At 38.7% G+C, this 24,856-nt stretch overlaps 1 protein-coding gene across 2 annotated transcripts in view; it reads right to left on the reverse strand.

Annotated features, from left to right (window-relative positions):
- Positions 1-24,856, reverse strand: part of fam184a (family with sequence similarity 184 member A) — a 274,942-nt gene that overhangs the window by 145,275 nt on the left and 104,811 nt on the right. For both annotated transcript variants that reach the window (XM_038272733.1, XM_038272732.1), the window contains exons 2-6: positions 15,619-15,738; positions 10,945-11,103; positions 5,588-5,827; positions 5,326-5,409; positions 4,249-4,500 (exon numbers count right to left, since the gene is read on the reverse strand). In XM_038272733.1, the coding sequence (XP_038128661.1) occupies positions 4,249-4,500; positions 5,326-5,409; positions 5,588-5,827; positions 10,945-11,103; positions 15,619-15,738 (855 nt within the window). The remainder of the gene's footprint in view (positions 1-4,248; positions 4,501-5,325; positions 5,410-5,587; positions 5,828-10,944; positions 11,104-15,618; positions 15,739-24,856) is intronic.

The raw sequence follows: 24,856 nt of genomic DNA on the forward strand, positions 1-24,856 counted from the left end.
CTTATATCATGCTTAGTGTGAGGGATTGCTTTCGAGCCAATGAGTCGATGCAATCAGCTGGTTTTCCTTAGATAGAAAACTCCGGACCAATCTGACTGTATGATCTGGTTGAATTGTTTGTTTAAGAATTTGCAAACTTGAAAGATTAAAAATTTTTAGAACATAGATAGTTAAAGATATCCCCCCTAGACATGCTGCATTAATTTTAGCAAATAGTAGTTCTACACATATAATACTTTCTGATGGCCAATCGCGTCAAAGCTTGACAAAATAGGCTAAAAGATTGTAGCGTGATATAATGTGGCAAAGTTAGGTAGGAATCTAAATGGAGTCCCAAACCGCATCTCCACCTGAACAGATCACTGATTAAATACGAGTTAAAGCAAATGTTAAAGCACTTTCTGTGAAATTGAGAAGGTCAAATCTAAATCTATTGTCTCTTAACCATAAAATCATGGAAGGAGCTGAAGGATGAAGAGATATGTTCACAGACTGAGACTTTTATTAGGAGATCATTCTGATAATCTTCCAACCACTCCAACTAGAGGGAATATATCAAATAAACTATTTCTGTTCTCCAAATTGTTTCTTTCGAAGCTCTGCTTTGTTGTCACTTCTTTATCTGGGTTACAGTTAATTGCACAAATAATTAAATGAAGCTAATGACCCCAGGCAGACAGCAGCTTCTGTGACCTTGATCTTTTTCTTGATAGCACTGCAAAGAGAAGATCTCTGCCTGTTTTCTCTGTAATCACAATTCAAACAAGACCCAAAAACAAAACACTCACTTAACTGATTAACCTAAACACTTGTCAGCTTTATACTTTGAGGGGAATTCCCTCCAAACTTGATAACTGAAGACTATAAAAGACTATAAAAGGTACGTTCAGACCGCACGCAGCAGGAGCAGCAAAAACACGCATGCTGCTTCATTTTTGATGTTTGTAAAAGTTTAGTTCTGACGCGCGGCTGAAGCATCGTTGCCGCTCTAGTTCAAAAAGTGGGTCTGATGCTGTAGAAGCAGTTTTATTATCTTATATCAGATCAGAAACCAGAATCAGAATATATCCTTTTACATGGTCCTATACTTACTTAGCAACAAAACAGTACATGTTGAAGTTCAAGTATGAGTCTTAGCAATAATAAAGTCCCTAATGCCTTATTTTTACGCAATTAGATGATGTATGAGGGGGTTTGTGCTGGGCGGAGCTACCCTATCTTTTTTGCCGTAACAATTGCAGCTATATTTTCTGTGATCAGTCGGTAAAAAGTCGTTTTAATATATTTTTAAGTGAGAAAGTCCACCTGAAAACTTCATCTGTGCAGTCAGTTCATCCAGATTATAATCCTGCCTCTGGTATTATTAATATTAATAAAACATGGTGTTGGTGGTGTGATGATCTGGGGCGTCATCGCTGTTTAGAGGCCTAGATGAGTTTCAGCCATGGATCCATGACTAAGCTATCTAAACAAACCTCCTGCAAGAGAAGGTTGGGTTTAAGCTGAAGCCCCATTGGGTTATGCAAAAAACAAAAAACAAAAGACCCTCATCAATTTAAAAAAAAAGATAATTATTTCTGTTAAGGAGGAAAGTACTTTACTCTCTATAAGGTTTTTTTTGTCAGCCTTTCCAAGGTTACCTTTATCTCTTCTGCAAAACTGAGCTAATAGAAAAAGCATAAACTAAATCTGTAAGAAACCAAACATCTAAAAACAACAAAATATTCAATAATTTTTACACATTCGATTAGTAGAAGTATAATATAAACATGTTTAGCAGGAGTGAAAATTATTGATGTACTCTTAATCATAAATTTCTGTACACTTGTTTTTAATTGTCGTGTTGAGAGATTCGTTTTATCCTCATGACTACTTTCCACTTTAAGAACTGACAGGACTAACTGCAAGCATGAGCTCGCTCTCCTATCGCCTTTCACAGCTTCTGAGGAAAACAGCTGGCCTCGGTTGTTAAACGCATCAAATTACCAACTTTCTGCATCAATCTGTTCATAGGAACATTGTCCAAACTGCCTGCTGCTGCTTCTGGACCAGAAGCATTAACCTGTGGGGATAAAACTAAAAGCCTTAAATCCAAGACTGAGAGCTGGTTAAATGCTCCTGTGGGGACGATTGAAAAGTGTTTGGGAAATTAAAGCAGCCTTCGTGTCTGTTCTCATTATAAAAATGCATCTGCTAGAAGTCTAATTGTTTAAAATAGACCACAATCAGAGTCTGGCTATGCTTGTTAGCTGTCAACACTTGCCTATTGACTGATAGTTGGATGAATCTTTTATACAGGAAAGAAAAAAGAATCTCAGATTCATCCAGACTCAGAAATACAACATGTTCTGCTCTTCCAGAATCCTGCCTGAGTAAAAACCCTGTTTAGATGAATCAAATGTTGCCATTACTGTCCAACCTAGCTTCCATGGCCGCAGGAAACAGGGAGGCTGGGGGGGCTGCACCAGCCCCAGTGGTGAGTGGAAGACTTAAAAAAAAATATATAAAAAAATACTTCGCACAATTTATCAATTTCTTTTGAATATTTTGGGAAATGATTTTGATGTTTTTTTATTTTTACTTTTACGTGTATTTGGATTTCAATAAAATGATTTTGAGGACTGAATAAAACCAGTTCATGGAAGTTACGTTGTTATGGCAACGTCAAGCAAGCGGTATCCCACTCGCAGCAGCAGACTAGTGTTACAGCTGGCGCTGTAAATTTGTATGTAAATGTAAGTGTGCACGTGCCAGTTGCTGATCGGTTCCAGGACGATGACGACATGACATCCCATTGGTGGCTTAAAGTCAGAATGCTGAGAAAAAAGTCGGAATTCTGACTTTAAATTCAGAATTCTGAGAAGAAATTCAGAATTCTGAGATTAAAGTTGGAATTCTGGAATTAAAGTTGGAATTCTGAGATTAAAGTCGGAATTCTGAGATTAAAGTCGGAATTCTGAGATTAAAGTCGGAATTCGGAGAAATAGTCAGAATTGTGAGATTAAAGTTAGAATTCTGAGAGTAAAGTCGGAATTCTGAGATTAAACTCAGAATTCTGAGAAATAGTCAGAATTGTGAGATTAAAGTCGGAATTCTGAGAGTAAAGTCGGAATTCTGAGATTAAACTCAGAATTCTGAGAAATAGTCAGAATTGTGAGATTAAAGTTAGAATTCTGAGAAAAAAGTCAGAATTCTGAGAAGAAATTCAGAATTCTGAGATTAAAGTCAGAATTCTGAGAAAAAAGTCAGAATTCTGAGATTAAAGTCGGAATTCTGAAAAGAAATTCAGAATTGTGAGATTAAAGTCAGTGACAACTATAAAAAGGCTGCTGATGTAGACTTCCTGGTTCCGTCCTCCAATCTTCCCAACTGGCCACACGGTTAACATCTGAACAATCTGGAGCTTGTAAGAGTGAGCTGCCATTTCTGTTGCTTAAGTTTTCTCCTGTTTTCTTAGTTAGGGGGGTAAGGTGACTCTCATTTGTTTACTTATACTGCAGTAGGTAAGTTGGTTCATTTCTTTGTTTTAGACAGTTGCCTTTTGTTTGTTATTTTTGGCATATAGCTCTGATCTGAAGTCATTTGCTCCATTTATGATGTAACTTTAGAACTATTTTCCTTTTTGTAAATAAATCACTTTCTAAAGATGTGCAACTTTGTATGTGTGAGCTGCTTGGGATAGGAAGAGGATGGATCCACTCTTTAATATGTTATGGTCTGGCAACCCTAGACGGGTCGTAACACTAGTATATTTACATAGTCTAATGACAGAAACGAGGAGGAAATATGCGACAGAAACGCATTTCGAATTCTTCCACTTATGAGAGACGCACCTGAACATTTGGACACCTGTAACCAGGCAGGGCACCCTCCCTGTAGCCCCAAGTAAGAGCATAATGCCACCGCATACTTTCTTATCTGTTCCTGCAGTTTAACGTAACCATAGTATTTTTGAGTGTTATTTTGATCTTGGTTTTTTTTGTGTAATGGAGAACTGTTCAATAATGCTTAAATAGTATAATATATAGTGTTATTGAGAAGTTTAATTAATAATGCTTATATTCACCTGAGAATTGTAATGTCTGTGTGTTACAGATGCACTAAAGTGTATATGGCAATAAAGTAATGAATCTCATTCTATTTACTTATTTATTTTTATCGTATTTTAAATCGGTTTATAGGCTCATAAGTCTTTTGTCCAAGAAAACAAAAACATTACATCCAGCAGCCCTGCTATCTCCCACCAACCTTGACAGCGCTCTCCGCAGTGGTGAGCGATGCCTGCAGCTTGTAAGATTTCTCTCGGTTTTCCCGAGCTTCGTCCGACACCCGCGCAAGCTCGGTCCTCAGCTTTCCGAGGGTTTTCTGGAGAGCGGCCTCCTGGGTCTGGAACTCTCGCCGCAGTTCGGCTTCGGTTCGTTTCCACGCCAGCAGGTTGTCTGCTGTCAGCTGCTGGGTTCTCTTCATGGCCTCCAGCTCTCGTTCATAAAAGGCTTGAGCCTGGTAATAATAATAAACAAAAAAAGCTAAAGACATGATTATGATCTTTGACAAATATCATACAAGTAAGGGTTTAGTTACATGAATCGACATAAATGGTTAAATTACACCTAAATTTATACCGTGTTGTTATTCGCCTCTGAAAAGCGAGTTTTCTAGCCCGTCTCATAACCTGCAGGGCATTAAGCTGTCCTTCAGTAATAAAGTTAAGAACCTTGGTGCTTTATTGTAATTTAAATCCCATATCAAACGGATTTCTAAGAATTACTTAAAAATAAATGAAGAGGGTAAGCGTTTAATCTGCTGTGATATCATCACTACCAGGGATTCTTACATTAGCTTGATGAGGAAGGCTTAAAATACTCAAATTAATCAAACTAATTTTCAAAATAAAATAGTCATCTGGATGAATGAGCTGATCATTTGTGTCCAACCTATTATTTCTCTGACATATAAGCAACATTTTAAAGAATAGGACAAACACAACTGCTTTTAAATGCATATTTTCTCTAATTTTGTCTGACCAAAGCTAACAAATGAGTTTACTGTTCTAACTGGAGTCTAAGCTGAAGTCAATACAGTGTATATTGTGAATATACTCTACTTTTACTTAAATAAATGTGCATTCAGCAAAGGCTGTTTATCATCAGACAGAGACAAACTCCAAGGCACTCTAAACTAATTCATTATAAGCCACAAAGATGGGATCAGTAAATATAGCTCCCCATTGTAGAAGCAACCCCATAAATCACAGTTACAAGTTGGCAGGAAAAACAACAATTATCCAGTAATGTTGGATCAGTGGAAGCAATAACTGCTGTCCACCTTGCTGAGTTTGGCTTCGTATTCGTCCACCAGCCTCTTCTTGTCCTGTTTCAGCTCCTCCACCCGCTCCGTCAGGGAATCCACCTGCACCACAACACAAGTTTCATTAACTGTTTCTGCGGTTTGTATCTAAACGTAGCCATAACTTTTTAAACATGTAATTACTGCAGTCCTACTTTCTTCATACACTCTTGATGTCTAGCTGGAGAGTTCTGGGGCTTCATTGAGCTGCTCTATTTTTGCAGAAGTTAGGATTCGTTACCTCTGCTTTATGGAGCTGTCCCAGTTTCTCCTGGTCTTTGCTGTAGTTTGCGTTCTGACTCTGGTGGCTGCGAAGGAGCTCCTGGATCTCCTGTCTGTGCTGAGCCTTGAGCTCCTCCAGAACCGCTTTCTTCTCCTGCTCAAACTGAGCCTGGGCCTGGCTGAACGTACGCAGCTTCTCCTCAAAGGACCGTCTCATCTCCTCCACCTCCCTAGACATGGACACCACGCGCTGCGTGTGCTGCCAAAGAAGACGGGAACGAAAGGCTGAGTCAAAGGAGAGGGGATTGATTTATGGGCTTCATACAGAGCCAGTGAATCTTTAAAATGGTCCATGCCAGGTGGAGATGCACTGGCTCAGGGGATTCAGATCGTCTGACTGCCAAAAACCTTCTGCTTAGGGTAAACTTTCTTATCAAGCACCTACAGCATAAACATTAAGCTTGTTGAGTTTTTTATCCAAATCCAAATATAACAAAGAAAACTCCACAGCAGGTCTATAAAGGTGAGGCCCATGCAGAAAACACCTTTAATGGTTCCATTTACATTCACTTTCTCTTAGGTTTGCTGCAGTCAGATGAACAACAGCGTTCTATTGGACTAAACGGCAGATAATTACATAGTTAACCCCCTTGCACTAACTAAACAAGAAGCAATTAGTCTTTGAACAGCAGTGCAGGTATGACGCACAGTCAGAAACGAGCAGCTTCAAGCTGTTGATGTTTAGCACATCGAGGAGCTGCATTCGTCTCACATGACCTGCAGGTTTTGAATTGTTGTGTCCATATCTCTGTACGTCAGGGTAGAGCAGATACTCATCTAATTTCATGTAATCAGTTCTTAGTGAAACAATCTGATTTACTACTGCTTTGGATTTTGAGAGAATAAACATTAATGGATTCCAGAAACAAATCTAACCTATACACATTGCATTATCAGTAATATTGCTAACTTTTTCTCCTTTAGACACATTAGAAGCGCAAACCTCATCGTTTTTACTGAGATTTTGAGCACAGTTCAACTCAGAGTGGCGCATATTTGTAAAGTGAATGAAAGATAACATAGGCTATAGATTAATTACAGCTAAAAATCAGAAAAGTGGAAGGAAATTTTCTTTACTGCATATGCACATGGCTTTTGCTTGTGTTTCTGTTAGCCAGCCTGACATACCAGCAAAATCAAGTCATGTCACATTCCACTTTACAAAACAGCTCAAGCTTGGTCTGACTGAAAGGAGATCACTAGCAGTACGGAAGAGGATTAGGGCTGCTGGGAAAAAAAAAAGCTAACTGATTTTTAAATTTTATTTCAGTTTTATTTCAGTTTTTCTCAGAATTCTCACTGAATTCTGACAATACAACAAGTCTGAATTCTTAGATTAAAGTCAGAATTCTGAGAAAAAAGTCAGAATTCTGAGATTAAAGTGGGAATTCTGACTTTTTTCACATGTTAAACTGAAATAAAAATTAAAAATGAGTTAACTTTTTTTTTTCCAGTGGCCCTAATCCTCTTCTATACTAGCAGTGTTTCCTTTAAGCCAAATTTAAAAATAAAAAAAGGAAATGCATATTTGCAGCGTTTCCGCTTGGTTTGAGCAAAAGCGTCCTAAAGGCCAATACTTTTGACGCATAGACTCTACAACTGTCCAATCTGTCTCTCACGCCCCCCGCGCAGAAGTTCTGCAACCGTCGTCGCGCACCTCAAAAAAATCCTGACTACGTGCCGGACGATAGCAAACCCGTGTAGACCTAAAGCGGAAGTGAGCAGACAAAAAGCAGCTGTGATTGGTCGTTGGTACGCCTTTCCGGCTGTCTGTGAGGTCGTCCTTCTCAATTCGGTGCCGGGGCGCGCCATTTTTTAAAACCAAGGAACAACTACAATGGACAACTACGACGAAAGGTTAATCAGTCTTTTTTCCAACTCCATTAACAGAACCTTTTCTTCTTCCATGTCTAGAACCTCTAGATCCATCTCTGTGACAGGGATATCTATCAGAAGCGCCATTGTTGTTTTGGAAAATAAAAACACCTGCCGGCGCCGCCAAAGTTCCCGTGACTTCTTGAATAAGCTCCCCCTTGCGATTTGGTGGGAAACTGCTGTGCGTCCCTAGAGATTCCAGACCGATGGTGCAGAAGCATACCAGCAAAACTGGTTCGCGACCAGACGCAAGTGACATCTGATGTGTGCGGATGAAGAAGTCTGATCTGCCCTTCAGTTGTCATCAATATTACATCATCACGCATGGCTGTAACAGGAAGCAGAAGCTGCTATCTAGCGCTGACCACAGATCAGTAATGAGGGGAAAGTTTTAGTGAAGGTGTTCCTATCAGGAAAGTTGTTCTAATATCAACATGTCACTCAGTAATGGCGTTTTTGATTCCAGCCATGTTTAAATTCATAAAAGGAACTGTTAGGTTTATTCAATGATGATTATAAAATTAATGTGTGTGTGTGTGTGCATATGAGATGCTTCACTCCGTCTTGTGATTCAGTCAGTGGAGCATTCTGTCTTATGACCTGATCAATTGTTCTGTCAGAACAATACTCTGTTTTGTAACCATGTGTTATGTTCTGTTAATAAATAAGGCACTGCAGGAGGGGGGTCGGAGAGAGAGAGTAGTGTGTTGGGTTGCAGCTCTTTCTCCCCTTCTGCAGAAGCTGTATAAAATCCCTTTCTGTGTGTACTCAGGTTCAAAAATGTAGGTTACTAAAACAAGGACTAACAGGAACATCCAGTAGAAACAGCTTATCAGTCATGTGAGGTAAAGATTTGCTACGTCAGAGCAGCTTTGAAAAGTGTTTCTATCTTCTGTTTTGCACATTAACCTTTTTTTCACAAAAGCCAAAAACCACCTAAAGTGAAAAAAAAAGAACTTTTTGGATATTATTAGGAGTTTATTCGAATTTTTCCACTCCCAACAAGCTTTTCTGATTCGACACTTCAAAATGTGCATGAACTAAGCAAATGGAATCGCACCCATTTGTGAATGTCCATTTTCAAAGCCTGTGTTTGATTCCTCTGTAGCTCCAGTTTGTTTAGGACTGTCCTACAGCATAGATTAATAGCTTAATACGTCTTCCCATCACTTAAGATACCCCATCCCTGTTACAGATAAGCCTCTCCACAGCATGATGATGCCACTGCTGTGCATCACCATGGGGATGGTGTTTTCATGGCTATGTGTAGCGTGCATTTCCTCCGTTACCACTTAACTTGTATCTGCGTCTCTGGTTGATGGTCCAGCCACCTTGGATGGGCCGCTTTGTATTACCGTATTTTTAAGACCATAAGGCGCACCGTACTAAAAGGCGCAGTCTCAGTTATGTGTGCCATTACTGTATTTAACACACACATAAGGCGCACCGGATTATAGGGCGCGGGTTTGATATACCGGTACATGTCCTCTACTATGTTTAAATACCTCTACTGCGTATTTAAAAATAGAGCGGGAGCAAAACTGAGTATGTTTGTACTTCATTCAAGTATTTATTACAAAGTATTAATCAAACCCATCAAAGTCATCATCCTCTGTTTCTGAAACAAACAGCTGCACTAAATCAGACATGCCAATTTCCCCTTCTTCGCTGTCAGAGTCACTTTCCGTGCCGCTCGCAGCCTTACTTTGAACGGCCGGTCCACACCGATGTCGAGCGGTTGAATAACAGCAAGCACAGCGTTAATTTGTTTCCCCATGTTTTTCTCATCGGCTGTGAGATGGGCACGCATGGAGTCACAGATTAACAGCGATGGTGATGCGTGGAAAAACCACCTGGTCTCCTTACGTACACCTCCCTCAGCCACTCTTTCATCATCTCCTCATCCATCCAGCCCTTTTCATTTGCCTTAATAACGACTCCAGCTGGAAAAGTCTCTTTAGGCAAAGTCTTTCGCTTAAAAATCACCATAGGCAGCAGTTTCTGTCCATTTGCGTGGCAGCAAAGCACAAAAGTAATCGACGCCTGTTCATACCCCGTTGTGTATATCACTACCGTGCTGGTCCCCTTCTTCTCCACCGTGTGATTCACCGGGATGTCGAAAGTGAGCAACACCTCGCCAATGTTGGTGATGTGGCTTGGCTGGATGAGTTTGTCGGCGATGTGTTTGCTGCAGCAGGAGTGGAAGCTCGCCAGCTTTTCATTATAATCCGCCGGACGTTGCTGAGCTACTGTAGTCCTGGTCCGGATGGAAAAATTGCTCTCATAGGTGTGTCTCTTTGCCATTTTCAGGGTTGTTATGACAACAATGTTCTGCATAAAGCACATACCTGTTCTTTTATACACAATCCACGCCCTCACTTCCCCCTTTAACGTTCTCATGGCGGTCTCAACAACGTCCGCAGTAACAACACACATAGGGCGCACCGCACTATAGGGCACGCCGCACATTTTTATGGGAAAAAAAGTTGTTTATATGCGCCTTATAGTCGTGAAAGTACGGTAGTAGGTCTGCAGTCTTCACACAGGGTTTTAGTTTATTAGATGATGAATTGAACAGAGCTCTGAGAGAGATTGATTATTGTTTTTAACCTTCCTCCATGACCGTTCTGCTGTGTTCAAGGGTGTGCATGATGCTGTTTGTTCACTAATGCTCTTTAAATAACCTCAGAGGCCTCCACAGAACTACATACAGGAGGAGAAACTACATACAGCTGGAACTACTATTTGTTATTAAAAATACTTCTAAAAGGACCTTGAATGTATGCCACTTTCTTCAGATTTTTGGGTCCCAAAAAACTGAAACCCTTCCAAAATATGAAAATTAAAAACAATGCACTTTCGCTTCCAATCTAGGAGCTTTTTCAATTTGCATGTTGGTTTCAAAACAAAAAAAGGTTTTGATGGGCTACTGTATAAAACCTCGAACTCAATGCTTTTCCTGACATTTTGAATTGAAAAAGCTTCCTGGATGGGAAGTGAAACGTCTTCAAACTTGGGGGGAAAAAGTCCAGTGGATTGTTTTTAATTTTCTATTTTTGGAATGACTATTCCCTGGATGACTGAGAATCTTCATCAGCGAACTGGAACCCTTGTTTAACGTTTGTCCTGCTTCATAATAACAGACCCCTCTGTGTTTGTCCATCCTATAAAACTTGTAATGAGGCCAGGAAAGATTTCAGAGGCCTTTAAAGTGTAAACAAACCTGAGTCGAAAGACATTTCAAGTAGCAAGTAGAAGCAGGGCTGCATGGATCCCTGCTCTGGACGGCCACACCACAAATCATTGTTGACAAACAGAGGCTCTGCAGCCTCACAGCTTGACTGAGAGCCAGACATAATACTGATTACCTGCAGCTGTGCCCACAGGACCCAGCTGCTTACTCACCCCACACACGCACACACACACGGACCCCTCGTGTACCTGGGCCTCGGTGCAGAGCTGCATGTCCTCCACCCTTTGACGGTAGTTCTCAAACTCAGCCAGCGCCTGCCTCTTCATCCTCTCATGGAGCTCCATGGACTCCTCCAGAGACTGGATCCTCTTCTTCAGGTCCATCTCATCGCTGATTTTACTCTTGTACTGAACAAACAGGCAGCAGTCGGTTAGACAATGTTCTCCAAATCTGGTGTTTTAATGGGAATAGCAGTTACTAAATCCCCTTCTGTTAACTCATTTGGTATAAAAACGCAATTTCTGGAATGATCAACTTACCAGCAGGGGAGGTGAAACCCTAGGAATAATTCATCCTCTTAGATTTCAGCTTTAATTAAAATGACTCCATTATTAGATCGCTGGATGAGCTCTGATATAAAATAAGGCCATCATTTTTAATCACATAAACATAAGAGTGAAATTAATAAATTAAATCCATGCGTTTTATTTTATGAAATGAATCTAATTGCATTCAGAGCTCGGCAGTAAGCACTTCCTCCATGCAGGGCTGTTGCACGCTTGCATTGAAGTGAGTAGTTTTCAGTATGCACCAATCCAGTTGGGGAAGAACATGTTGTTAGCTATTTATTTCTAAGTTGGCTTTAGCTGCAGCAGTGTCCTGTTATAGTAGCACCCCTCAAGGCAACCACCTGTGTCCAAAACCAAGACCAGCTCTGGGTTCCACCATTTTTACTCACTACCAAAAAAGGTCTTTATTATTAGATTTGAAGACAAAAATACCAAAAAGATGAATATTCAGCTGATAAAGTATTGATGAGTTCATTCTGTGAGCGAGCTGAGCTCTCCTGAATCAGATTAATAACTGCAGACGGATGTGAATCTCTGCCTCATTCATTACAGTAGTGAGTTTTTTTTTTTCAGCCCTTTGAGGTGAAGAAATCCTGAGTTTAATCAAAAAGAATAACAGGAAGAAATGTATAATTTACTCTCAGAACTCCTCTAAAGCCACATTTTAACACATTAAATGAAACACAGAGAATTTTAGAGAGCATAAAAAGCAGTTCTGTGGTACTTAAGACCGGTCTGGACTTTTCCAAGGTCTCGGTCTCAGACTCGACCGCATACGTCTTTCGTCGGTTTCAGGTGTAGAGGAAATTGAGTGGAAATGTCATTAAATGCACCTGTTAATATCCTTCATTTTCTTGTGATGTCAAACAGTTTCTGTGGTCACTATTGTCACAATAAATACCCAGGAAAATATTCAGTACTCAATACCATGGGGATAAAAAGGGCCATATAATTAAAGGCATAAATATGTTTATTAGCATGAAAAAACTCACCTTTTTTAATCCCAACATATGTTTTCTCAATAGCATTACAGTAGGAATGCATGATATAATCGGCCCCCTATCGATATCGGCCTGTATCGGCCTTAAAACTGAATATCGGACATCGGCCACCCCACCGATATTTAACCGGATATTTGATCAGCTTCTGAGTTTCTAAAGTCTTAAAAAAAATAAATACTACTTCTTCTTCTTCCTCAAAAACTTCTTTTTTAACAGACTTAAAAACTTCTAAAGACGAGGGAAAAAATATTGATACATTAAAATATCACAATATCTTCATATGCTGATATATTGCCATTTAAAAACACCATATCAATCTCTTTTACTAATGAAATATTGCTATATGTCATCGTTATGCTACGAAATCCCCCGAAAATTCACGAAATTTTGCCATATTTTTATATGTTGATATATTGACGCGGTATCGATCTATTTTACTGACAAAATCTCACAAGAATTTGCAAAATATCACGAGAGTTTGTAACAGAACGATGAAATTTCACGAGATTTTGAAAGTAAAATAAATCGATACCGCGTTTTTAAAAATCAATTTGATATCAGCATATGAAAATATATTTGAGTATATTATTTTTCAAAGTGTCAGAAATGGATAACAAAACTGCTATTTTCAATGACTACTTATTTTTGTCCAGCTTTAACATCGGTATCGATATCGGTTATCGGCTACATGAGGTTTAAAATATCGGCATATCGGATATCGGCCAAAATCCCAATATCATGCATCTCTACTTATTAACATGAAAAACTCACCTTTTTTAATCCCAACATATGTTTTCTCAATAGCATTACAGATTATATCACTTAAAGTAGCAGTCATTCAAAATGAACATTCCCAGTCAACCACCAGCCGAATGGCGGTCGACTTCCCTCCAACTTCCAGCCACTGGAGTAAACCGCTTTTCTTTTACTCTGACTTCACGCTTTTTACCACAATACAGTCTCTGACCTGGAGAAATGGCTTCTCTTTAGATCCTAATGTCCACAAATCATTACAGAATATTTTTGTACAAATATTGATGTTTAAAAATGAACTGTATAGAGGACCAAGCAAGGACCCATAAAGAAAAGTGGGGAAATATTGAATGGCTACTACTGTAAGTATGCATATAAATGTAAAATAAATAACCACAATATAACACAATTTGATTATCTTTCAAAGTTGTTTGAGGCATTACTTTTTCAATTAACATATTAGCCAATTAACCTAACAGTCATGTTTTGGACTGTGGGAGGAAGCCAGAGTACCCGGAGAGAACCCATGCATGGAGTTTGCATGTTCTCCCTGAGCATGCATGGGTTCTCTCCGGGTACTCCGGCTTCCTCCCACAGTCCAAAAACATGACTGTAAGGTTAATTGGCTTCTCTAAATTCTCTTTAGGTGTGAGTGTGTGTGTGAATGTTTGTCCTGTTTGTCTCTATGCTGAGATGGACTGGCGACCTCTCGAGGTTGTACCCCTCCTCTCGCCAGCAGACAGCTGGGAATAGGCACCAGCACCCTTCGGGACCCCAGCTGGGATAAATTTGACGGAAAAGGGATGGATGGATAACAAGCACTTGTTTATAGTGTCGATCCCATAGCAAGTTAGTATCGTATCCTGGTACAGAGTTTGAGAATCAATACTTTTTTTTTTATTAACTTTTTATTTAGTTTTTTTTTTTTTATTTTACATTAAAACAAACAAACAAACAAAAAAAGAATATGAACAGAGAAGGGCGATAAAAATACAGCAAAGGTATATTGGAGTCTGAGTTTAGTGAATGTGGGGTCACACAAGGTATTTGTACTTGATCCTTAGGTGGTAGGTAATTTCCTCCATTGTGAAGATTTCCTCTACTATTAAAATCCATTGCGTCAGGTGTGGAGGGTCACTTTTAAACCATTTTCTGGTAATCGCTTTTTTAGCTGCGACTATCAAGATTTTGAGAAGATAGATGTCTTTCTGGTGTATCCCTTCACTCTCCAGCCAGCCCAAATACATTATTCGTGGGTCCTTGGGTATCTTGTATCCTATTATTTCTTCTGTAGCCTTAAAACTTGATCCCAGTAGGTTTGTATTTTTGTACATTGCCAAAATATATGAGAGTGACTGGCATTCATCTGTCCACATTGCCTCCAACATTGTTGTTGAGTATGGAATAATTTATTTTGTGAGAATCAATACTTTTAAGGGTATAAACACTTTTAACAACCATTGATTTTATTAAACTGCTCTGGTAAAGTAGCTAAAACAGCCTGGCACTTTACATGTAGAGACAAGAAGATATGGAGCATGAGAACCCTCCTCTCTGCTGCATGTACCACATCTAGCATCTGAAGAACACGCCTCAACCCATAGGTACAGGTTCGCTTTTACGCTAAAGCCCAATCTCTGCGTCTCTCCTCTGTCCTACAAACTAAGACGTTTTTCTAGGGATCTGCTGTGTAGGTTCCCAACAGGTTTACTTGAGAGTATGCCTTGTTTCTGTTTTGCTCTGTATAGATGTGACGACCAGGCATGTTCACAGCTGCAGCTGCAGGATCAGGCTTGAGGTGCAGGTAACAAATAATGCAGTTAACTACTGCAGAACCTCAACTGCTAAAGACATTTCTGACAAGAACATTTTGAACTCAAATCTAAACATATTGCACACAAAAAAAAATCGAAACATGGAAGTAATTAAACAGCAGCTTATATGGAAAATCAAAAGTGTCCAAAGTTCAATTCATAAGGTGTGGAATATTTCAACTTAGGAAAAAAAAAAAAAATCAGCGTGAATTGAGATACATGCATGAAATCAAAGAAACTATAAATATCCTAAATAAATTAAGAATTTAATTATATTTTTGCTTTAACTGTAAGTAAATTTGAATTGCCTTGCGCCAAAGATGTGATTTTATTTTATCTCCCTGTCTTAAAAATAAGTCATTTTTTGCTACAAGGAAGTCGATTTAGGTTTGTTAGATGATTTACTTTCATCAATGAAGGTTTTATTAAAAAGACAAAACAAATAAAACATACCTTTTGAGGCACAATTTCATAAAATATTTGATTAAAGAGAAGTTAAGACTTTAGTTAAGAATATTAAATGGAAAATGCTACATTTATAAGCTGGTCTTGGTCTTGATTTGGTCTCAGGTTGGATGTCTTGAATGCAGCACTAAAACTGTTACATAGTTGGTACTAAAAACCCTTTAAAGAACATCATCTTCTGAACAGGAAAAAGAAATGTTAAATTAAAGCGATTAACGTCTGGCTGATGAGAGGTAGTTTTGTTAAGAATAATATGTGCTAAGATTAAACTCTTCAATGTTAAAAAGTAAAATTAGTATCATCCTTTTCAACAGTTTTACCTGCAGAATCTTCTCTCTGGTCTCAGAAAGAATCTGCTGAACCTCCTCTTCATGGGCCTCCTTCAGAGTGGCGATAGCCGCCTCGTGTTCATCGTTTTTTGTATTCAATGCATAGATAACCTGCAACACAGAGAAAAGGAAAGTTATTAGGTTTTAAATGATATTTTTTAGGATTTAATGCAGTAATAACACTGGTTTAGAGTAGACTACACTACTTGAAAAAGTTTAAGGTGCACGGCCTGCTGTGATGTACGGAAGAGGATTAGGGCCACTGGAAAAAAAATAACTTAACTGATTTTTACATTTTATTTCAGTATAGCATGGGGGGGAAAAAAGTCAGAATTCTGACTTTTTTTTCTAAGAATTCTGACTTTAATCTAACTAAACAAGAAGCAATTAGTCTTTGAACAGCAGTGCAGGTATGACGCACAGTCAGAAACGAGCAGCTTCAAGCTGTTGATGTTTAGCACATCGAGGAGCTGCATTCGTCTCACATAACCTGCAGGTTTTGAATTGTTGTGTCCATATCTCTGTACGTCAGGGCAGAGCAGATACTCATCTAATTTCATGTAATCAGTTCTTAGTGAAACAATCTGATTTACTACTGCTTTGGATTTTGAGAGAATAAACATTAATGGATTACAGACACAGATCTAACCTATACACATTGCATTACACGTAATATTACACGTAACATCTTCCTCCGCTTATCCGGGGTCGGGTCGCGGGGGCAGCAGCTTAAGAAGGGAGGCCCAGACGTCCCTCTCCCCAGCCACTTCTTCCAGCTCTTCAGGAGGAACCCCAAGGAACCCCAAAAAAGTAAACTAATTTTAAAATTTTATTTCAATTTAGTATGGGAAAAAAGTCAGAATTCTGACTTTTTTCTCAGAATTGCAACTTTTTTCTCAGAATTCTGACTGAATTCTGACAATAAAAAAAGTTTGAATTCTGACATTAAAGTCAGAATTCTGAGGAAAAAAGTCAGATTTCTGAGATTAAAGTCAGAATTCTGACATTAAAGTCAAAATTCTGACATTAAAGTCAAAATTCTGAGGAAAAAAAGTCAGAATTCTGAGATTAAAGTCAGAATTCTGAGGAAAAAAAGTCAGAATTCTGACATTAAAGTCAAAATTCTGACATTAAAGTCAAAATTCTGAGGAAAAAAAGTCAGAATTCTGAGATTAAAGTCAGAATTCTGAGGAAAAAAAGTCAGAATTCTGACATTAAAGTCAAAATTCTGACATTGAAGTAAAAATTCTGAGGAAAAAAAGTCAGAATTCTGACATTAAAGTCAAAATTCTGAGAAAAAAAGTCAGATTTCTGAGATTAAAGTCAGAATTCTGAGATTAAAGTCAGAATTCTGAGATTAAAGTCAGAATTCTGAGAAAAAAAAGTCAGAATTCTGACATTAAAGTCAGAACTCTGAGGAAAAAGGCAGAATTCAGATTTTTTCCCCCCCATACTACACTGAAATAAAATTTAAAAATCAGTTAACTTTTTTTTTTTTTTTCCACTGGCCCTAATCCTCTTTGCATACGCATTGCTAAATATTTTATACAGACTGGGCAGAAAAGATCATTTTCAGGCTAGAGGGTGGAATATCAAAACTGCAGGATGAAAGGTTGGCTTACATCGATGCTGCTAGAACCAAATGCAGACGTTTACAAGACAGAACAGCCCTGCATTTATTCATGAAGAGGGCTGCAGTCGATTCAGCATTAGTATCTTAAAAACTGCTTATGTCTTCATGCTCTGTTATAATAAATGATGAATCTCTTTACTTTTTAAATGTGAGGACTTGAATGGTTCTGATGGTTATATAAGTTGACTATAGAGCTCAGAAACATTTAATACATCCATGAAAGCTTTACTGATTTGTGTATGAGCATGGCAGATCTTCCAAATCAGCAGGGAGATTGAATGCAAACGAGAGGATTAAGCCTGCCATAGCATAAGACCTATAATGCTTCTGCATTACAAATAAGCAGATATACCACATAAATGAGCCACAGTGCTGTTACAGCATTCCCAAGCTGTGCCTTGATCATACCAGTATTAGCTCAGTGATGCCCCCGTGGTCATGAATTAGAAATGGGCTGATGCAGTGTATCACCGGGGTTAAAAATAACACAGGAAAACTGTTTTGCACAAGTCTGACCTTTAAATCCATCCCCAAAAATACATGCAGCCGTCCGGAGAGCCGTAATCTGACAGCTCGGTAATCCCCGGCTCACGGGCACAAAAAGCGAGGACAGAAACGGGTTTCACATTTCCACGTCAAAAAAAGAAATAAAATAAAAGGAAAAAACACTCTAGGAGCCAGCATCCCCTCACTGCTGCGAGAAACAGAAATATGTGTTGCCATTTCTGGAGAAACGGGTCGATAATTCAGGGCACTGAGGTAGATGCAATGTGCTGAAGATACTCAGGGTGTTTTGGACCAGAGTTCATAAAGAGAAGAAGGCAAAGACACGGAGAGAGAAGAGAAGATGACGATTTCATCAGGACCAAATTTGACAAGTGAATACGTTTTTGTTTATTCCCCATCTAATGAGTCTGCTGACACTTCACTTACAAGTTTGTTTTCCTCCTCTGAGGCAGACAAAGAGTGAACTCAACTGTGACCTGTCTGGGCAGCTTTTTATCCACAGGACACTTTGACTTTGCACACTAATTTAACAATTTGGCACTAAGCTAATGCAGACTGAAAAACTTTGTAATTTATGATTTATATGAACCCCAACAAAGAAATGTGACATACTTTAAAAACTCTCATTCTGATGGATTATCAGTTCCTTCTTCAGATTAAAGTCCAGGTTGTAACCAAATGTAAATGTTTCCTTCTTCGCTTTTAATGTCCCTGCAAAAAGCCACCATGCATGAAGCAAAAATTTAGTGGAGATATAAATAATCAAGCCTCTGCTGCTTGGGTTAACTCCATAAACCTTTAAACAGGTGCTGCTTTGAAATTAAAACAGATTTTAAAACTTTCTCATTCATTTATAATCATGGAATGTTTTTTAAATTACGTTTCTGTGTACCAACTGCTTGTGTAATGCATGAGCCCTGAGGCACACCTTTCTTAGGCAAGGCAAGGCAGCTTTATTTGTATAGCACATTTCAGCAACAGGGCAATTCAAAGTGCTTTACAGAAAATCAGCTAAAAAAATGATTAAAACACAGAACAGTTCAAAATTAAACAAGAATAAAAATTACAGTGCAGTATAAGAGATTAAACAGTAAAGAGATGAACGTCATTTAGAGAAAGGCAACATCAAAAAGAAAGTTCTTCAGCATTGATTTAAAAGAAGTGAGAGTAGCAGCGGACCTGCAGGTTTCTGGGAGTTCATTCCAGATGTGAGGACCATAGAAACTGAAAGCTGCTTCCTCCTGTTTACTTCTTACCCTAGGAACAGAAAGAAGGCCTGTCCCAGAAGACCTTAGAGGTCTGGGGGGGTCACAGTGTACTAGCCGGTCAGAAATGTATTTTGGCCCTAAACCGTTTAGTGATTTATAAACTAGCAAAAGTACTTTGAAATCAATTCTTTGAGACACAGGAGGCCAGTTTAAGGAGTTCAGAACTGGAGTGATGTGATCCAGTCTCTTGGTCTTAGTGAGGACTCGAGCAGCAGCGTTCTGAATCAGCTGCAGCTGTCTGATTGATTTTTTAGGGAGACCTGTAAAGACCCCGTTAAAGTAGTCAAGTCTACTGAAGATGAAAGCATGGACAAGTTTTTCCAAGTCCTGTTGGCACATAAGTCCTTTAACCCTTGATATATTCTTAAGGTGATAATAGGCTGATTTTGTAATTGTCTTAATGTGGCTGTTAAAATTCAGGTCAGAGTCCATGACTACACCAAGATTTCTGGCTTCGTCTGTTGTGTTTAACATTGTTGTTTGAAGCTGAGCGCAGACTTTTAAGCGTTCCTCTTTTGCTCCAAAAACAACCACCTCAGTTTTTCCCTCATTTAATTTCAGAAAGTTCTGGCACATCCAGGCATTAATTTGTTCTATGCACTTAGTCAGTTTTTGTATAGGACTATAGTCCCCTGGCGTTAAGGTTATATAAATTTGTGTGTCGTCGGCGTAACTATGGTAACTTATTTTGTTGTTTTCCATAATCTGAGCCAGTGGAGAAAGGCAACATCAAAAAGAAAGTTCTTCAGCATTGATTTAAAAGAAGTGAGATTAGCAGCGGATCTGCAGGTTTCTGGGAGTTCATTCCAGATGTGAGGACCATAGAGACTGAAAGCTGCTTCCTCCTGTTTACTTCTTACCCTAGGAACAGAAAGAAGGCCTGTCCCAGAAGACCATAGAGGTCTGGGGGGGTCACAGTGTACTAGCCGGTCAGAAATGTATTTTGGCCCTAAACCGTTTAGTGATTTATAATCTAGCAAACGTACTTTGAAATAAATTTTTTGAGACACAGGAAGCCAGTTTAAGGACTTCAGAACTGGAGTGATGTGATCCAGTCTCTTGGTCTTAGTGAGGACTCGAGCAGCAGCGTTCTGAATCAGCTGCAGCTGTCTGATTTTATAGGGAGACCTGTAAAGACCCCGTAAAAGTAGTCAAGTCTACTGAAGATGAAAGCATGGACAAGTTTTTCCAAGTCCTGTTGACACATCTTAGCGGCAGGCCACACCATCCTGCAACTTTCGGTGGGTCTGGTTGCTTTCCTGTGTGAGGGCAAAGTTGCTCTACACCAATAAAGGCACGACACAAGTAATAAGTAATAAGAAAAGAAAGATGAAATATGGAACAAAAGAACAGCACACGATTAGATGAAGCTGAAATTTATCAGCCCATAGAGGCGAGGCAAATTTATTTATAGAATGTTCCAGTAGCAAGACAATTCAAAGTGCAGAATATCATAGTGAAACCCAAAGAGAATAATAATGAATAATTAAAATGAAAATTATAAAAAATGAATAGTAAAATGAAAGAAAGTTGGACTACAAACTTAACTTATAATTTTTAGATAGGACAGCTAAAGGCAAATCGAGACAAAAAAGCCTTTAACATTGACTTAAAGCAACGTAGTGTTTTCGGTACTTTTAAACTTTCCAGGAAGTTTATTCCAGATAATGAAAGAATAAGAATTAAAAGCTGCTTTTTATGTTTGGTTCTGATTCTGGGTAATAGAGTAGAATAGAGCCAGAAGACCTGAGAGCTGTGGGGCACATTGATCCACTGAAAATAAGTCTGTAATGTATTTTTATCTACGTCACTCAGTAATTTATAGACCAATAGAAGTATTTAATTGTCAATTTTCTGATACTCCGTTCCCAAAGGCGGACAAACCTGTTTAAACCTTCAAACAATTTGGCTTTTATTGGCAGTGGAAAAGGTTCTCTGACTCGTGTCGACCTGTTTCAAACCACTCTGCAACCGACCTGGGGTAAAATCACCTTCAAAGTCTCGGCTCTATTCGGCATACAGTAGGAACATCACAGCCCGGTCAATCCGCTAATTTACAGGAAACCATTGAGAGCAACATATGGACGTCAACACACCACACCAGACGTGTCCATAAACATGGCGCATCAGTGGTGAGTACTTTGTACACCCTGGCTTCCTTCCATGTTCCTCTCCATTGTTTACTTTCCTGATTTCTGTCACACGCAGCGTGATGGGACCACCAGACACGCAGTGGTGGGAGTACAGAGGCCACACGGCTTGCCATCAGGGGGTAACACTCATCTTTTTTTGTCAATGGCCAAATGCCAATTGTTAGAGGGTCAACCTATTTTTGAAAAATCTGTGTTGGCCTGCTAATTTTAGTGTGAAAGGACCTGAGATACAGGGATCCCTTTTCTTAGCTTTAGTGAGGATGCAGGCAGCAGCATCCTGGATGCCTTAATCAGAGCATCACTCAGATCATGGACCATCTAAAGAGCAACCCAGTGGATTCATATGAAACTAAATATGAAGTTCTGGAGAGTTTCTAGTAGAATTAGCAGCCCGCTGCTCCCAAGGGGATGGATTAAATGCAAAGATACATTTCTCCAATGAGAGATCATTTAATAAAATAAATAAATAAACCTCTGTTCAATCAAAAAAAAAATCTCCTCAGTTATTTGATAAATAATTATATGAGCAAAACAGAAAAAAAAAGTCATTGTTTTTAAACCAACTATTTACAGTATTTAATGGGGGGTATTTATTCTGCCTGAAGTACAGTAACTATATAATTGTGGTATTTTTTTTTAATCCTTTTTTATTCAAGTCTTTAAAATTCCACAATAATGTAAAATCTTATGTTTGTCTGATATTTTAGTTCTGAGCACATTTAACATTTAATCCACATATGGAGGGCCAATAAGAGCAGCCTTTTTACCAAACCATTTCTTATTCTAAAAGTCGTAGGGAAACGGCTGTTCCAACCGTTGCATTTCCCAATTCTCCTGAGTGGTGCAACAGATTTTAAGACAGGTTTTTTTTAAAATAGAAATTTTCTAACATTTGAGACAAAATCGTCTGATAAAGAGTACATTAATAAACATATTTAAGCCAGAATGATCTGACATTTAAATATGACTTCCCTACGATTTTATTTTGATGAATGACAATTTCTACTTTTATTTGATTAAAACAGTTTAAGTTGAGCTACTCTTAACTCAATTTTGGCTACTGTACCTCTCACTGTATTGGGCAACAAAGGTAAATAAAAGCACCCCAAACCTGCAGCCCTCCACCCTTCCTACATAAAACCTCTTTCTGATACATCATATTACACCTAATTCTAACACATATCTTTTCATGTCTTCGCAAGAATTATACGACAATCTAACCCCTTCCCCTACCAAAGCTGCCGTTATGGTGAAAATATCTCTTGCAGCCAAAAAAAAACTCATCCCTTAACTCATCCAATGATAACATCAGCTAGTTCCTACCAGTCTGTTTGGATTTATAACTGCACACGCTGCTGTTTATCACCTCACAACCTGCCTCTGATCACTTCTCAGTTTTTGATGCTGATGGTTCTGCTGCACTTTTTGCCCCAAACATAGCCGCATTTTTTGGGACATTTTGCTGCATCTGTTGAAAAAGGCACGGCCTCACTCCCTCCGCAATAATTTTTAAAGCGGACATGATGTGACTCGGACTAGAGAGTTTGCTTACTAACTTTGCTAAACAGTGATGTGGGGTGTGGAGACTGAGGCCTCAGCTGAAGAAGACAGAGAGATTTCAGAAAAATAAGAAAACTGCTATGAATAGAGTCTCATAGGGCGTACTGTTAAGTTAAAAAACAAAAAACAAAAGATTATGAGTTAATTTTTTTAAGACGTTGAAATGTTTCTACTTAGGTAATCAACATTTATGTAATTAATATATATGTTACGTTAGTGATGTAAACAAATAATTGGTTTACATTTGCTGAAAATTAATGAACAATTAATTATTGACAGATAATGTCTGACTAGAAGGATTAATTTTTTTAGTAATGTAGCGTTACCCATGCCCACTACAGGGCTTTGCTGTTCAGTCTTAAGCAGGCCAATAGGTTGTCGCAACACAAATAATGTCAGAGTGGAGGAATCCTTGAGTAGAAACGTGGATCATCGATCCAGATTCCAGTCCTGATTATTTACACTTTTTATTGGCGACAAGGATCAATACAGTTAATAATGCAGTTCTGTTCATAAATACAAATACTTGATAAACTCCTTAAAAAGGTATAGTGCAGGATTTTCGCGCATTTTTGAAAAGACCCGCACTCTCCACTTAAACAAAAAAAGGCATCTGTACAACCTGTGCACCATCTGTACCCACTTATGAGAAGGAAAGCCTATAATAAACACGTGCAAGAGCATGCACAAGTCCATTTCTCCTCGTGCACGCTCTGTTTACAAGTAGCTGTTTGCGTCACTCGTACAAGCTTACTTTCTAAAATAAGATTCGCAATTTTCCACATTGTCAGACTCACCACCGATAACTGAAAATGGGGATGAGCACCCAGGACGGCCTTACGTAAACATATCACCAGAACCCCTTATTTATGATGCACCCTGAAAAAGAAACATCCTCCATTATACCGTAAAAGTTCAAAAAATATCCACTGGACTTGGTTTCCAAGATTTGAAGACGTTTCGCCACCTCTCCAGGAAGCTTTCTCAATTCAAATGTCTGGATCCGCAGTGAGCTTGAGTCTTTATATAGACAAGGCCTTGTACTGCTTGGGAACATGCAAATAGTAACAGATGAATGGGTTGTTTGGTTCCATCGTTAGCCTGTAATACCTGAAATCTGTCAATGATTGTTAAGGGCCGGTGGTTAAGGAGGTATTGTTCACCGGCAGGTGGCGAAACGTCTTCAAATCTTGGAAACCAAGTCCAGTGGATATTTTTTGAACTTTTACGGAATGACTATGACCTGGATGACTGAGAATCTTCATCAGCATATCCTCCATTATACCTTTAAGGTATCACAATAATGTCGCCCATTTAGTTGTGCAGCATGGTGGAGTAGCAGAACATCTGCTGAGCTTGGAAAGTGAGAATCTATTGACATAAAATGGGAGCGCATTACATAAGAATTTTCAGGATTTAAAAGTTTACGCCATTCTATACTAGCACAACAAAATCTAAGAAAATATTTTTTGCTTATTCAGTCAGTATTTAATACAGCTAGGTTGCTAAAATATTATTGTTGCTGATTACTTAAAAGGATTTCTTGTTGTAGTGTTACCACTGCCCACTAGAGGGCTATGCTGTTCAGCCTTAAGCTGAGGCTAACTGGTTTTCGCAAAAGAAATGTCAGAGTGGAGGCATCCTAGAGTCCAGTCCTGATTATTTACACTTTTTAATGGCGACAAAGATGAAGAATAAAGTTATTAATGTAGTTCTGTTTGTAAATATAAATACTTAATAAACTCCTTAAAGGCATAGTGGAATATTTATTACAGCTGGTTTGCTAAAATATTATTCAAGAATACAAATCCAGCCAGAGAATATTTGTGATCGAATGAGACATCCAGACAAGGTGAGGAAAACAAAGAACTGAACATGCTAGTGTTGCTGCTATGGCAACAAGCATCTATTATAACATCTTTCTACAGCAGACTCAACACCCTCTAAAACATTAACAGAGTAAGAGACACAAAAACTGCAATGGTACAGGGTGTCCAGATAACTCAAATAAATGTTCACCTACCAGCCACAGGTGTACAGACTGACACAAACTATATATTATGCTCTTTTTACTATTTCTGGCTTGAAAGCATATCAATAAATGGGAA

Source organism: Cyprinodon tularosa, unplaced genomic scaffold (genome assembly GCF_016077235.1).
Source record: "Cyprinodon tularosa strain WSP-4 unplaced genomic scaffold, ASM1607723v1 ctg84, whole genome shotgun sequence".
Taxonomy (NCBI): domain Eukaryota; kingdom Metazoa; phylum Chordata; class Actinopteri; order Cyprinodontiformes; family Cyprinodontidae; genus Cyprinodon; species Cyprinodon tularosa.